Source organism: Aspergillus uvarum, assembly GCF_003184745.1.
Source record: "Aspergillus uvarum CBS 121591 unplaced genomic scaffold BO82scaffold_29, whole genome shotgun sequence".
Taxonomy (NCBI): domain Eukaryota; kingdom Fungi; phylum Ascomycota; class Eurotiomycetes; order Eurotiales; family Aspergillaceae; genus Aspergillus; species Aspergillus uvarum.
The window spans coordinates 298,278-310,602 of record NW_020291326.1 but is presented as its reverse complement, the minus strand read 5'-3'; the positions used below and the strand labels follow the sequence as shown (position 1 = coordinate 310,602).

Here is a 12,325-nt window from a genome sequence, read left to right as displayed (position 1 = left end):
ATTCTCGTGAAGCACCAGAGTCCGCTGTGGCACCCACTGGCGGCAGTTCTTACACTGCACGTCCTCAGGCGCATGATCACTCGGACCCTCGCACACATTAGGCCCGTCTTCCTTAATTGCCATGCCGTTTGAGAGCTGCAGCTTGTAAGGCACTGGTGAGCTGGCTCCGGAACCTTGTATCGAGGAGGCGTCAGGCATCATCATATGAACCGATATGTATATAGCATCGGCGCTCTCGAGCTCAGTATTTGTCGGTTGAATCATCAATCGCTTCGAAAATTGCATTGAAAAGTCACCAAAAACATGTTCGTCCACCCTTGGTCGATTCCTTTGACGAGCAGAAAGCGGGCTGGCAAAAACGTACACATCTGCGTTGTCAAGGCCTTCAACGCGAATTTCGAGGGGGGCTCCACGATCCCATCTGGCAAGCTCATAATCGACATAATCACCCGGTGCTAGTTGGCCAGTGACCGAATGGCCGATGTGAAGTTCGCCACCAGGAGAAGTACCATTCTTACTGCCCACGGTGCGAGATGAACTTTCTAGCCGTTTCTGTAAAGTTTCTCTTGCTTGGTCCTCGTTCAAAGCAACAATGTCGACTTCCAAATCCGTATCCACAACGCATATTCCGGGGCCCTCGGGTTCCACCTTGTCGACCAGAAAACGGAACGGCTCACCCTGACCGCTAACTACCTTTAAGACCTCGCCGATGGTAAGAGTCGTATAGCTATCACGTAGCACGCGCTCCAACAGGGCCTTCCAGTCTTCCGGGTCGTATCCGGCTGCAAGCGGGCGCAAGCGCACATACGTGCCCTTCGGTAACTGATGCGCGTGCACCGTCACTGTAGCAAATGAGGACTTTTCTGGCATGTTCGAGGTAGCATTTTCTGCTGGAGGCGATGGCGGGAAATTGTCCAATCCGAGCGCGCCTCGTAGGAAGGTGCTCAATCCGATCTCATTTTCCCCTGAGGAGAATTCTCGAATACCCGCATAGACCACGCGGTCATTTTGAGGATTCACGATGCGGAATGTCAGCGGCTGAGGTAGCTGATGTTGGCGCTCTGCAGCGCGATCGAGTGCTCGCGACTCGGTCTCAAATGTGTAGGGGTTGAAGAGGTCGAAGGCGGTGGTGACAGGAAGCGCAGGATTAGGCGAGACGGTGTCTTGAAGCGGGGCCGCGGCAAGGAGTTGCTCGAGAGCAGACTGGGGCAGTGTGATTTTATCACCCGGAAGTTGAGGGGTGAGATCCGAAGGTGTGACAGTCAATTGCGCTGACCAGCGTAGAGAGCCTTGTTCGGAGGCCATAACCTTAAACTCGGTATGTACAGTACTGTATTTTATAGGTACAGTATTCGTAGGTGATGGGTAAATGTGATGTTTAGTCCTAGCGGGGGGAGGGGGGCTTATACTAGGAGACTTTCGGACCTTGGGGCAAAGCAGCCAAAGCGAAGAGTGGAAATAAGGAGGAAGTTTTGGATGGAAGGAGATTGCTTGATAAACTGGTCATCTTCAAGATTAGATAATTTGCCTACACGCAGCTTGAAAGGGTGGTTGCTTGTTGCAGGCAGCAGGAGAGCAAGCCTTGGGGGAGGGAGAGAGAGAGAGAAAGAGAGGGAGAACCGAAGCGCCGCGGGCCTTCTGGAAAGAGGTCGGGGATTTGTCATCCTGATTGGCCTTTTTAACTTACTCTGTAGTTACTGTTAAGTTACTATCAATTATGTTAACCTTGAAGTCAACCAAACTAACTAAACTAACCAACAATTAACCAACTACTCTGGAACCTGGAAAATTTGACTAGTCGAACTATAGAGAGTATATGGTATAGTGACATCGCTCTCAATGCATTCATTCCATTCCACCCTCAGCCCTAATCCTCAGCTGTTTCCCATGCTGACAAAGATACGCTTGCTTGAAATGATTCAGGACCCACAATGATGTCTTTAGAGCACCAGTCCAATCAAATCAATATAATTCTCTCACTCGATGGCGTGTGCTCGTGTTGCACCAGTCACACTTCCCCCTTGGTCAGCCTTCCCTTGTCATAGATGAAGTCTTGGTACATACCAGGGTTGATGAGCACCCTTCATTGTGCTCAACACAGTAATCTCCTCGGCAGGTGTTGCATGTCCGTTGGCACTCCGCCTTACACATGGCACACTGGATAACCCATCAGAAAGAAGCTAGCTGGACACTAATCACGGCACTCACCGTTGGACCACATTCCCAGCAGTCCTTGCTCACACCAAGCCCGCCTATATTCAATTCGTCCCCTCTGGGTTCTCTGGTAGCAGTCTGATGCGGGGTGAGGTTGCTTCTTACGCGCTCTGGATATGGCAAACAATCGGTGCAAAACCATTTATTACAACGATGACACCAGCGATCGGTCAGACATTCTGTACACCGAGCTATCAACACTGCTTGTTTGTCAGGAATTAACGCAGGGCGTCTCGCTGCTGCCACTGTAGATGAATGCAATGGAGGTGGCGCAAGCAGAGGAAATCGCTCCTCGAGGAATTCGCCCCAAATCGCCGGTCCTTCGGGTACTGAATGGCATCCATCGCAACCTTCGGGACCAAGTGCGACAGTAGCTATTGCCGGCGCAAGCATTCGACTCTCTAGCTCGGAGCTCTCGTCGTTCGGTAAGCTTGGATCTTGCAGCTCAACATTGTGCCGCGGACCCCGACACAGCACGGTGTCGAAGGCAATGATACCCTCGCATTTTTGAATTGTTTCTGCCCACCCTTCGTCTATCTTCCGCTTGAACAGCTTCCCTGACGGATAGTACCAGGGATTTTGACTGCATGTATCACTCGTTGGCTCGCGACGTGATGCTGGATTTTCGCCGGGGGTGGAAGGCTCGCTTGATTCTTGGCTGGAGCATCTTGAGTTCCACCAGTCGCGGTAGTTCCTGCGTACAGCACCACGCGGTTGTGCCATGGGTGTAAAATGGTATATCCCCTTCAAACGCGGAGTTCCTTTGGGGCGTGTAGGTCTGACCGCATAATTCAGCACCTGCATCAACTTAGGTTCGTTCAGATGCCGGCACTCCCTTATCGACAGAATATTGATGTTGAAACGATCTGTCAGAAGGATGTCGGCAATCAATTCCGCCGGCACAGACAGCCCGTCTAATATCAGTGTCCGCACATCTTGCATGATTGATTTTCGTTCGAGGTGGGAAAAGATGCCTCGCAAAGGTGTCGCATAAAAATCATCCGCCGTAAGTGCGTCACTCAGCTGAACCTCTCTTGCGGCCTGAGCCTCAAGTTTGTCTGGTACCTCGCTGGCAATGTCGGCGCCGCGACATCGGCTCAGGTCGAGATGCCGGAAAACATATGGCGTGTCTATGACCAAAGATCTAAGAACACGCGAGGTCGAGGCCACGGCGAACAAAGCTGGGGTCGACAAATATGGGGCGATATGGTCGAGAATAACATTATTTGACAAGACATCGGTGAGAGTAGCCGGCTTACGCAATACGGTGGTTATGGGTTGGGATTTCGCGGTGTCTTCCTTGACCGCCCCGTCACTGGCCTCGTCATCTAGTAGCACTTCCTCTACCACTGGCACAAGCCCCAATTCTTTTGAGGTCAATCGACAAGTACCGTAAAAGAAATCAGGGGCGCGGCCGATGAGGTTTTGGCGATAAGCAGTCATCGCACCTAGAGCGAGTTCATCTCTTCGCGAGAACACAGGAGCAGCATTGGGCTGGAGTTCCTGGAGCGCAGCTCTAGCATTGGCCAGTTCCGTCTCCAGCAGTTCGATAGTGGACAAAAGAACGGCTGGCATGGCCTTGATATGCTCGGGATCGGTGGCGGTGACTAAAGTAGACCATAACTCCTCCTCGGGCATGTTAGGGAATGTCAATGGCGGACTTTGATTATGCGCCAATGTGGAGAGGGAGGGAAACTATGAAGAGGACGCACGAGCCAGAAAAAAAAAAGAGAGAGAGAGCCGATGTATTATGAGAAGTCTGCGCGTAGCGAAGGAGGGGAACAACCGTAGTGATAAGAAGCGAGTGGCGGAGCGACAACCACAAGAAGAAGGAGGAGGAGGAGGAGGAGGAGGAGAAGGAGAAGACGGAGAAGAAGAGTATAGTATGAAACAATCTCTAGAAGCTGCTCACGGGAATGGATGGCTTCGAATATTCCAGTACAGACAGAGACGATCAGCGAACTACGTCAAGCGCCCGTAAGGTATCCCAAAGATAAAGCGAGGAATTCGAGTGGTTTATGGGTCAAGAGGGTGGAGGGAGTTGGGGGAAAGTGAACAGTAGAAGTAGGAGGGAGGCATAGATATACCGTACACCTGTTGCCATCGTAAGTACGACGACATCCACTAACCGAGAGATTGTCAGACATATTGTCGTCCAACAGTGTATAACCATGATAGAATTGGGTTTAGTCTAGAAATATTGTGAGTTCCGTATGTACTGTGCAGTACATACATATGACTAGTAAATACTTCATTGCACGGAGTACTCTGGCAGCATCGGCGAAGTCGGGGGAAGGTGGCATTCATGCATACGATGCATACATTGACCGGTACGGAGCACCTTTGTGTGCCTATCTACCTGGGCGCAAGGGCAGCAGGGGATATGCAATCTAGTACGTATGTATAACTACTTCATGTAGAAAGTCACTCCCCAGTCTACACGTACTGTACAGTACACCATTGGTACCCGCACCAAGTGACCATGAGTATGGAAGAGGATTCGGCTGACTTGCATGATTTAGGAGACAACAAGACACCCTGGCCCTCGTTCACGGCTTCAATTTCTCCGTCCCATTCCAGGGCTCGGACCCACAGGACTAATGGGTAGTTAGCACCTGTACGAAGTACGGAGTACATTCTACAGTATTAGATAGTATCAGACTCTAACTAGGGGTTGTTGCTCGGGGATCTGGACCGCCCCACTGAAAGCCGAGACCCTACTCTATAAACACTACGGAGTACCGGTCCGAACATTAACTTATTCACTTTATGGGCTCATTCGGATATCTGTGCAGTATCTGTGTGCATCTATGTGTAGAGTATTAGTTACAGTGGATGTATAGGTATGCCAAATATTCCAGCAAGCGTAGGGATGAACAATCTGGCAATTTGTGATTGGGAAGGCGAACAGAAAGGAAGAAAAGAGCAAAGCTAAAAAGGGTAACCGAAAGGAAATGCCAGAATTACCGGCTGGTCACGCGCACCCTCACCTTACGACGAGGCCGCGATCAACAGGCTTACCGATGGAGGTCGATGGATGCCAGGTGGACCCCACCCACCTCCCCCTTCTCCAGGCCCGGGGCGAACGGACGGGGGGCCGACTGGGTTTGATGTTTGATGGCTCCGACACGGACGGTACTGTACGTATCTAAAGCAGTTGCTTGATTGATAAACAAAAGTTAGATAAGGGGATTCTTCACTTACTCATAATCATTCAATTGAATTCCCGATTCCGTATATGTTCATATGTTTATCGGATCTATCTAGTAATCTAATCGGCTATATACTACTCCGATATTAGCAAATGACTGAACTTGTATACGTATACTACGGAAAAGACCATCAGGCCACCACAGACTGAGTACCGAATAGTCATCTCATCATCTACCATTTTGCCAAGCCGGATAGCAGGCAATATGATTACAATGTCGACAATCTCTGCTTAAATTTGACTTCCTCACAATGCTGCCAAGCACAATTAATGCCCACTGATCGTCGCCCTGGTATTTCTGCATCCTAGACCTAGCGTGTAACTGCATAGTTACAACGTATTAGCTACCCGGCCTATCGAACTCGTTTGCAGTGCACAGTATCTACTCGTACTATGTATAGACTACAGGAGTCAGTAAACTCCCGGCACCTTACCAGGCAAAGAAGGGATGATGACAACCCTCGTTGTCCCGATTTGCTCCTGATTTGCTGCTCACCCTTGAGAATGGGCATGGGCCTGAAGTTTAAGGTATAGGCTATCGCTACAGAGCACACGCATCTTGAATTGCTTCCACAGAAAATCTTGGTGAACATACCGTGTATACATCACTCCTTGCTTGCATTTGACCTGAAAGACTTCCCCCAAACACCATCTGATCGTGACTTGGCGACAACAAGCAGAAGCCAGGGGCTTTAAGATCGATCGAATCAGCTGCCGGCGAGAGCCCACGAAAACGAATGACATATATTGGACAACCATCATGACCACGCTGGTGGACGGTGAAAAGGGAATCCTGGTAAAAGTACCGGTTCATTTACTTGAAAAGTTTCGACACTGCGACCTCCTTGTCATCATGCTTGTTGAGAATCTTCGCAGTAGCCAAATCGAAGTCTTCCTGAGTGACATGCACACGTCGCTCCCGAAGTGCATACATGCCCGCCTCTGTACACACTCCTTTGAGCTCGGCTCCGGAGCATCCGTTCATCTTTTCGGCAATCTTCGTAAGATTGATTCCTCGGGTCAAGTTCATTGACCGCGAATGAATGCGTAGAATGTCGGCACGAGCTTCCACTCTGTAATAGTAAAGATCCTGGTCAGCCAACTAGTGGTGGAAAATGAATGATTGAACAGTGGCAGCATCAGAAAATCGCAGGACAAGGGTCAGCAACTCACGACGGCGGTGGGAACTCAATCTTGCGGTCAATGCGTCCAGGGCGCAGCAAGGCCGGATCCAGAATATCAAGTCGGTTGGTGGCCATGATGATCTTGATGTTCTTCGTAGGTTCAAATCCATCTAACTGGTTAAGAAGCTCCAGCATCGTCCGTTGTACCTCCGAGTCACCCGACCCGGCCGAGTCTATCCGGCTGGATCCAATACTGTCGATCTCGTCCATGAAGATGATACTCGGGGCGTGCTCTCGGGCCATAACAAAAAGCTCACGGACCATGCGACTTCCTTCACCTATGTACTTCTGCACTAATTCCGATCCACTGACTCTGATGAACCGGCAGTCGGTGTGATGAGCGACAGCTCGGGCAAGTAACGTTTTGCCAGTTCCCGGGGGGCCGTAAAGAAGCACACCTTTCGGCTGTGCAATACCAAGCGATTCAAACAGCTCCGGGTGCTTCAAGCCCAGCTCGATCACCTCCTTGATTTCCTTGATCTGCTGGTCAAGACCACCGATCATATCGTAGGTACTATCGGGTACTTTCTCGACCATCATCAGCGACACCAGCGGATCGACGGAGGAAGGCAGCATCTTTTCCAATTTGTACGAGTCGGATAACAGCGCAACTCGCTTTCCAACTGTCAACTTGCTGATATCGACACCATCTGCGATGTCCACGACTACACAGAGAGGCTAGAGTCAGCATGTAATGAACATATCAAAACCAACAATGTGCATGATGTGGAGAGATTGCTTACCATATTTGCCTTCCGGGTGGACTTTGACAAGGACCTTCTTGGTGCTCATGACCTTGACCACCTCGCCAACATAGGAGCCAGGTTGCTGAAGAAGGCCTAGCTCCTCCCTGAGTAGACGTACCCGCGAATTGTAATCGTTCCGTTGTGCTTCAAGCCGTCTGAGAACAGCCTGGCCTTGAATTATTTCGAGCTTCATGCTCTCAATCTTGTTGCGGTAGTAATTGTCGAGCGCCATGATGGATGACGACAGATAGTGCTGCCACGGCAAGGCAGAACGGGGGGTGGAGTCTTATCAGTTTCGATGGGATGGAGAAAATAGGTTGATATATCTTCTGCCAGACTTTGGGGGAAGGACAAAGTAGGTAGAGTGTGGGACAATAAGCAGGAAGAGTAACAGGGCAGAGAGATGTACAATACAAGTGACAGCGGACGGAGGGTGAGGATGAGCTCGCTCTTGCGTGTGTAGCTTAGCTTGTCCGCCCTCGTCGACGAGAACGCCGTCGCCGCCGCCGCCGCCCAAAAGCACACCCGCCACAACCTATTCATCAGCCACAGTAAGCTTATATAACGAAGGGATTTGCGGATCTTGCCCCATGCCATTGCTGGGTGCCCAGTGATTGCCCGGTTTGCCCGGTGAGCTGAGTGCGACGTAGTGTACTTACGGTGTACTCTGTACTGTACAGTACTGTGTCTACTCAACCTCAATTAAGTGTTGAACGTTTGTTTCTATATGCATTATTCTACACTCTTTCTCATTCCAGTTCCCTTCCCCACTACTCTCCCTCTCTGCTACTTTTCACAATATCCAGCAAATTATAAGAGACTTACTAGTTAGTTCCCTAGTCATTGTCCGTCTCATTTGTAAGAATCCCCGTGACTTGAGGTCCCGAGTCTCAGCTGACTGCGGGGATGCAATGAGGCTGTATCTCATGATCTCACTGAAGTTAGCTGCTAGCTACTAGTTCTGTACCAAGACTCAAGTTGACTACCATCACTTCTACTCCTTTCCCCCCCCCCCCTTCTTCACAGTCAGCTATTCTTTCCCTCTTTGATTCTTTTTCCCTTTTACGTTGGAACAATATGTAACTCTCGCTGTGACGCCTCAGATCATAATTGTTTTGTCAATTGATTTTTCCTTGCTCTCTAGCCCTGTTTATCTTGTTCGCTGCTGTTCTAAGTGCAGGCCACTATCTCACCAGTGCTTTTCCCGAACTATTCCCTTTCCATAATTGCCCAGCTAGCCTCCCCCCCTCTCTCTCTCTCTCGATTCTTGTATCACTTATAAGCGAGAAGTTGGCAATACGCCAGAAGGATGTCCGACAACCGACACCACCACGACCAGCTTGAGGAAGACGAAGAGCAGGACCCCTACCTCTTCGTTCCGACTGAGTCCTCCTGGAACCTGACCAACGAGGATATGTCAGGAATCATTCGTCAACAGAGGAATGCAGGGCATACCCGAAGGGACTACGGTGCGTCACCCCAACCCAAAAACACTAGAAATTCTGCATCTCTTTCCTATCCAAGAAAGTAACTCACATGCAGCAGGTACCATGGATTCTTCTGCGAAAACGGACAACGACCTACGACCCGACGAGAGCCAGCCCGAGAGTTCAACTCGCGTTCTTGCCTCCCAGTCACCATCGGGCCCACTAAGAAAGCCATCAGTAACGCGCCGTATATCCTCGAAGCGACAAGTTCCTCATAAGGGACAGGAGTTCTCTACAGATGACGATGTACAGGAGGTGGAAGAGGATATTGCTAAGCAACAAGGCTCCAATCCGCAAGCATCGCCAAGAATTCGCCCTCTGAGAAAGCAAAGCTCAACCTTGCGGCGACGGTTGAACGCCCGAGTAAGCCCCCTGGCTCAAGCAGGCTCAGATGTAGATGGTGAGGACGATACCGCTTTACCTGATGCTGCCATGGAAGGAACTGGGCCGGAGCCTTCTATTCAACGATCTGAGACCGGCAGCCAAACTGGGAAAGGTATTCACAGTGAGGAGGATGAGGCGGCGTCAAGTGATGCTGAAAGCTTCACATTGAAGGATCGCCAGCAAGCAATAAACGAAACGCACCCGTTCGGTATTAGGTTGTGGAAACCCGCTTTGTACAAGAAGAGTCGCTCGGTGGAGAAAACAGCGGAGGGTGACATCCACTCTTCGCCTGGCGGTCGAGTGGGAAACCTCTTATTCTTCATCAACCTCCTGTGGACCCTGTTCTTCGGGTGGTGGCTAGCTTTGGCGGCATTGACAGGGGCTATCGCATGCTTCGTATTCGCATACTCGCCAAGTGCAGTGGAGTACGGACGAGTCTTCTCCGGCCTTTCTTGGTATCTAATCTACCCCTTCGGCTCCTTCGTCCGCCTAGATACGGATGAGAATTACGCCGAGGAAGATGAGGGAGAGGGTCGCAGCATTAGCGAGTATGAACAATGGCAGAACGGCGACCTTGAACATGGTAGACTATTCTTCGGTCCTCGACGCGACCGGTCCCTGGTTGGAAGAAGGAGAAACAGTGTCGATTCGGCCAGTGAACAAGATAGCCTGCTAGGCCGAACACAAAGAGGCCATGCGAGAGAGAGCCCCCTTACTCAGCCGAAGCGACGATTGTTCGGCCGTGGCGAGTGGACGCTTGGCCGCGTGGTATTCTTCATCTTCTTCTACTTCCTTGTAGGACCGCTAATGCTCATTGTCTCGCTTCTCTGTTGGTTGCTGGTTTTCTGGATACCTATGGGACGTGTGACCATCATTCTGTTTGATCACCTTCGCCGACATCCTCTGGCCTTGTCGTATCATTCTGATACAGCACATACCAGGGTCAGCCCCGGTTCTTCCTCGTCTGTTCTGTTGTGCACCTATCGTGCAGCTGGTCTGCGATACTGGAAATACACGGTCGGCGGAACGAACATCTTCTTCATCAACCTACTGGGTGTTGTCTTGTTCGTTATCTTTGACTACTTCCTTCTCAGCAAGACCCTGGGTCTCCAAACGGCCATCACTCATCCGGGCCTTATCTTCACCCTGGCTCTTGTCTCTATCATCCCCTTGGCTTACTTCATCGGACAGGCTGTTGCATCGATTTCAGCTCAGTCGTCTATGGGTATGGGTGCTGCTGTTAATGCTTTCTTCTCCACAGTAGTCGAGGTCTACCTTTACTGTGTGGCACTTACTGAGGGAAAGGGTCAATTAGTAGAAGGTAGTCTTATTGGGAGCATATTTGCAGGCATCTTGTTTCTCCCCGGCCTCTCGATGTGCTTTGGCGCTATCAAACGCAAAACACAACGTTTCAATGTGAAATCCGCTGGTGTCACTTCCACAATGTTGATGTTTGCCGTGATTGCCGCTTTTGGACCAACACTATTTTATCAGATCTACGGCAGTGTAAGCATGGTTCCTCTCATACCCTACTCACAGTTCCACTCTATTCATCCCCTCAAATTCTGCCTTTGCCCCCTGCTAATGAGGAATTCAGCATGAACTTAACTGCCGATCCTGCGTCGAAACCGTGAAGTCGAGTGGCAGCGATTGCCGCCGCTGTTATTTCTCACAGGTTCCAGCTGTCAACGATAGCTTTTTCCGGAAAGCTGTTCAGCCTTACTCCTGGTTCGCTGCGTTATTTTTGTTCCTGTCATACGTGATTGGGTTATGGTTTACGCTTAGGACTCACGCAGCCCTCATTTGGGCAACAGAATCCGAGGAGAGAAAAGCGTCGGCTCTTGCCAACGAGCAAGCCACGTACGAGCCTCGAAATCTTGATGCCGCTCAAGCCTCAGCAATGGCTATTGGTGGCTTTGCAACATCCAGGGGCTCAGTGCGCGATTCGCAACTGTACAAACGCATTTTAGGGCAATCCCTGAAGCATGTCGGTCTATCCGAGACTGCGGGGGAATTCAACCTCTCCGCGCATGGCAAAAACGCAACACCCTATCTTGTACCTCCTCAAACGACGACCGGGGACCACCACGCAAGCTTCAAGGATTTTCGAGACTTATCTAGCGAGGAGAATGAAGACCTTGTGCGCCGAGTAACTGAGGTAGCAGCTACGGCGGCTACCGTTGCCGCCCGTGACGCGGCCCGGTCCCGGAAGCCGTCCGTTCAACTAGGTTCGCTCCGTCAGACAACAAAAGCTCCCGCTGATTTGGCAAAGTCACACTTGGATGAAGCCGATGAAGTTGGCCTCGAAAACACTCACACCAGCGGTGGGCATGATGCGCCGAATTGGAGCAAAGCCAGGAGTTCGATACTTCTCTTGGTGGCAACCGTACTGTATGCTATCATTGCTGAAATCTTGGTCAACACGGTAGATGTGGTTCTAGAGAGTGTCGACGTGGATGAGAAGTTCCTAGGGATCACACTCTTTGCCCTGGTACCCAATACGACTGAATTCTTGGTATGTGCAATGAACTCATCTTCCCTTGCTGGTTGCTGGATTGCTTACTGCCAGATTTCAACAGAACGCAATCTCCTTCGCTATGAATGGGAACATAGCGCTTTCTATGGAAATTGGATCAGCCTATGCATTGCAGGTCTGCCTCTTGCAAATTCCCGCATTAGTGCTTTTTAGTGCCATTTACTCTCGCCTGATAGACCCATCGGAATTACTCAGTCATACATTCAAGTACGTTTCTTCGTACTTTCAAGCCAGCTTTAGTCTCTCATCTAACGCCATCCAGCTTGATCTTCCCTCAATGGGACATGATCTCGGTCATCCTTTGTGTCTTCCTCCTCTCCTATGTTCACGGCGAAGGCAAGAGCAATTACTTCAAGGGCTCGATTCTCGTCCTTACATATCTCGTCGTTGTCATCGGGTTTTATCTATCGGGCTACAGCAACATAGAGACGATGGGTGTTGACCGGTTTGACACGCTTGCTCTCGGTTTAAGCTCATCGGAGAAGTTTTACACTATCGGTCGGGCAACGAATGGCCAAGCCTTTGCGTCTCACTGAGAAACTCTTTCCCACCCTTCGCATGTT

The 12,325-nt window shown here is 50.4% G+C and overlaps 3 protein-coding genes across 3 annotated transcripts; 1 reads left to right on the top strand and 2 right to left on the bottom strand.

Moving 5' to 3' along the window:
- Positions 1-1,706: 1,706 nt before the first annotated feature.
- Positions 1,707-4,246, bottom strand: BO82DRAFT_84946 (uncharacterized protein). Its single transcript, XM_025641595.1, has 3 exons — positions 2,209-4,246; positions 2,065-2,157; positions 1,707-2,013 (listed from the first exon to the last, which is right to left on the bottom strand). The coding sequence occupies exons 1-3, from the start codon at positions 3,850-3,852 to the stop codon at positions 1,963-1,965; spliced, it is 1,788 nt and encodes a 595-aa protein (XP_025491633.1). The 5' UTR covers positions 3,853-4,246; the 3' UTR covers positions 1,707-1,962.
- Positions 4,247-6,128: 1,882 nt separating this feature from the next.
- Positions 6,129-7,738, bottom strand: BO82DRAFT_84906 (proteasome regulatory particle base subunit RPT6). Its single transcript, XM_025641594.1, has 3 exons — positions 7,353-7,738; positions 6,602-7,274; positions 6,129-6,498 (listed from the first exon to the last, which is right to left on the bottom strand). Exons 1-3 carry the CDS (start codon positions 7,585-7,587, stop codon positions 6,240-6,242), a joined length of 1,167 nt encoding a protein of 388 aa, XP_025491632.1. The 5' UTR covers positions 7,588-7,738; the 3' UTR covers positions 6,129-6,239.
- A 926-nt stretch (positions 7,739-8,664) lies between these two features.
- Positions 8,665-12,298, top strand: BO82DRAFT_383730 (calcium/hydrogen antiporter; the record flags this gene model as incomplete). Its single annotated transcript, XM_025638039.1, has 5 exons — positions 8,665-8,824; positions 8,901-10,732; positions 10,824-11,741; positions 11,806-11,969; positions 12,025-12,298. 5 exons carry the CDS (start codon positions 8,665-8,667, stop codon positions 12,296-12,298), a joined length of 3,348 nt encoding a protein of 1,115 aa, XP_025491631.1.
- Between the last annotated feature and the right edge of the window lie 27 nt (positions 12,299-12,325).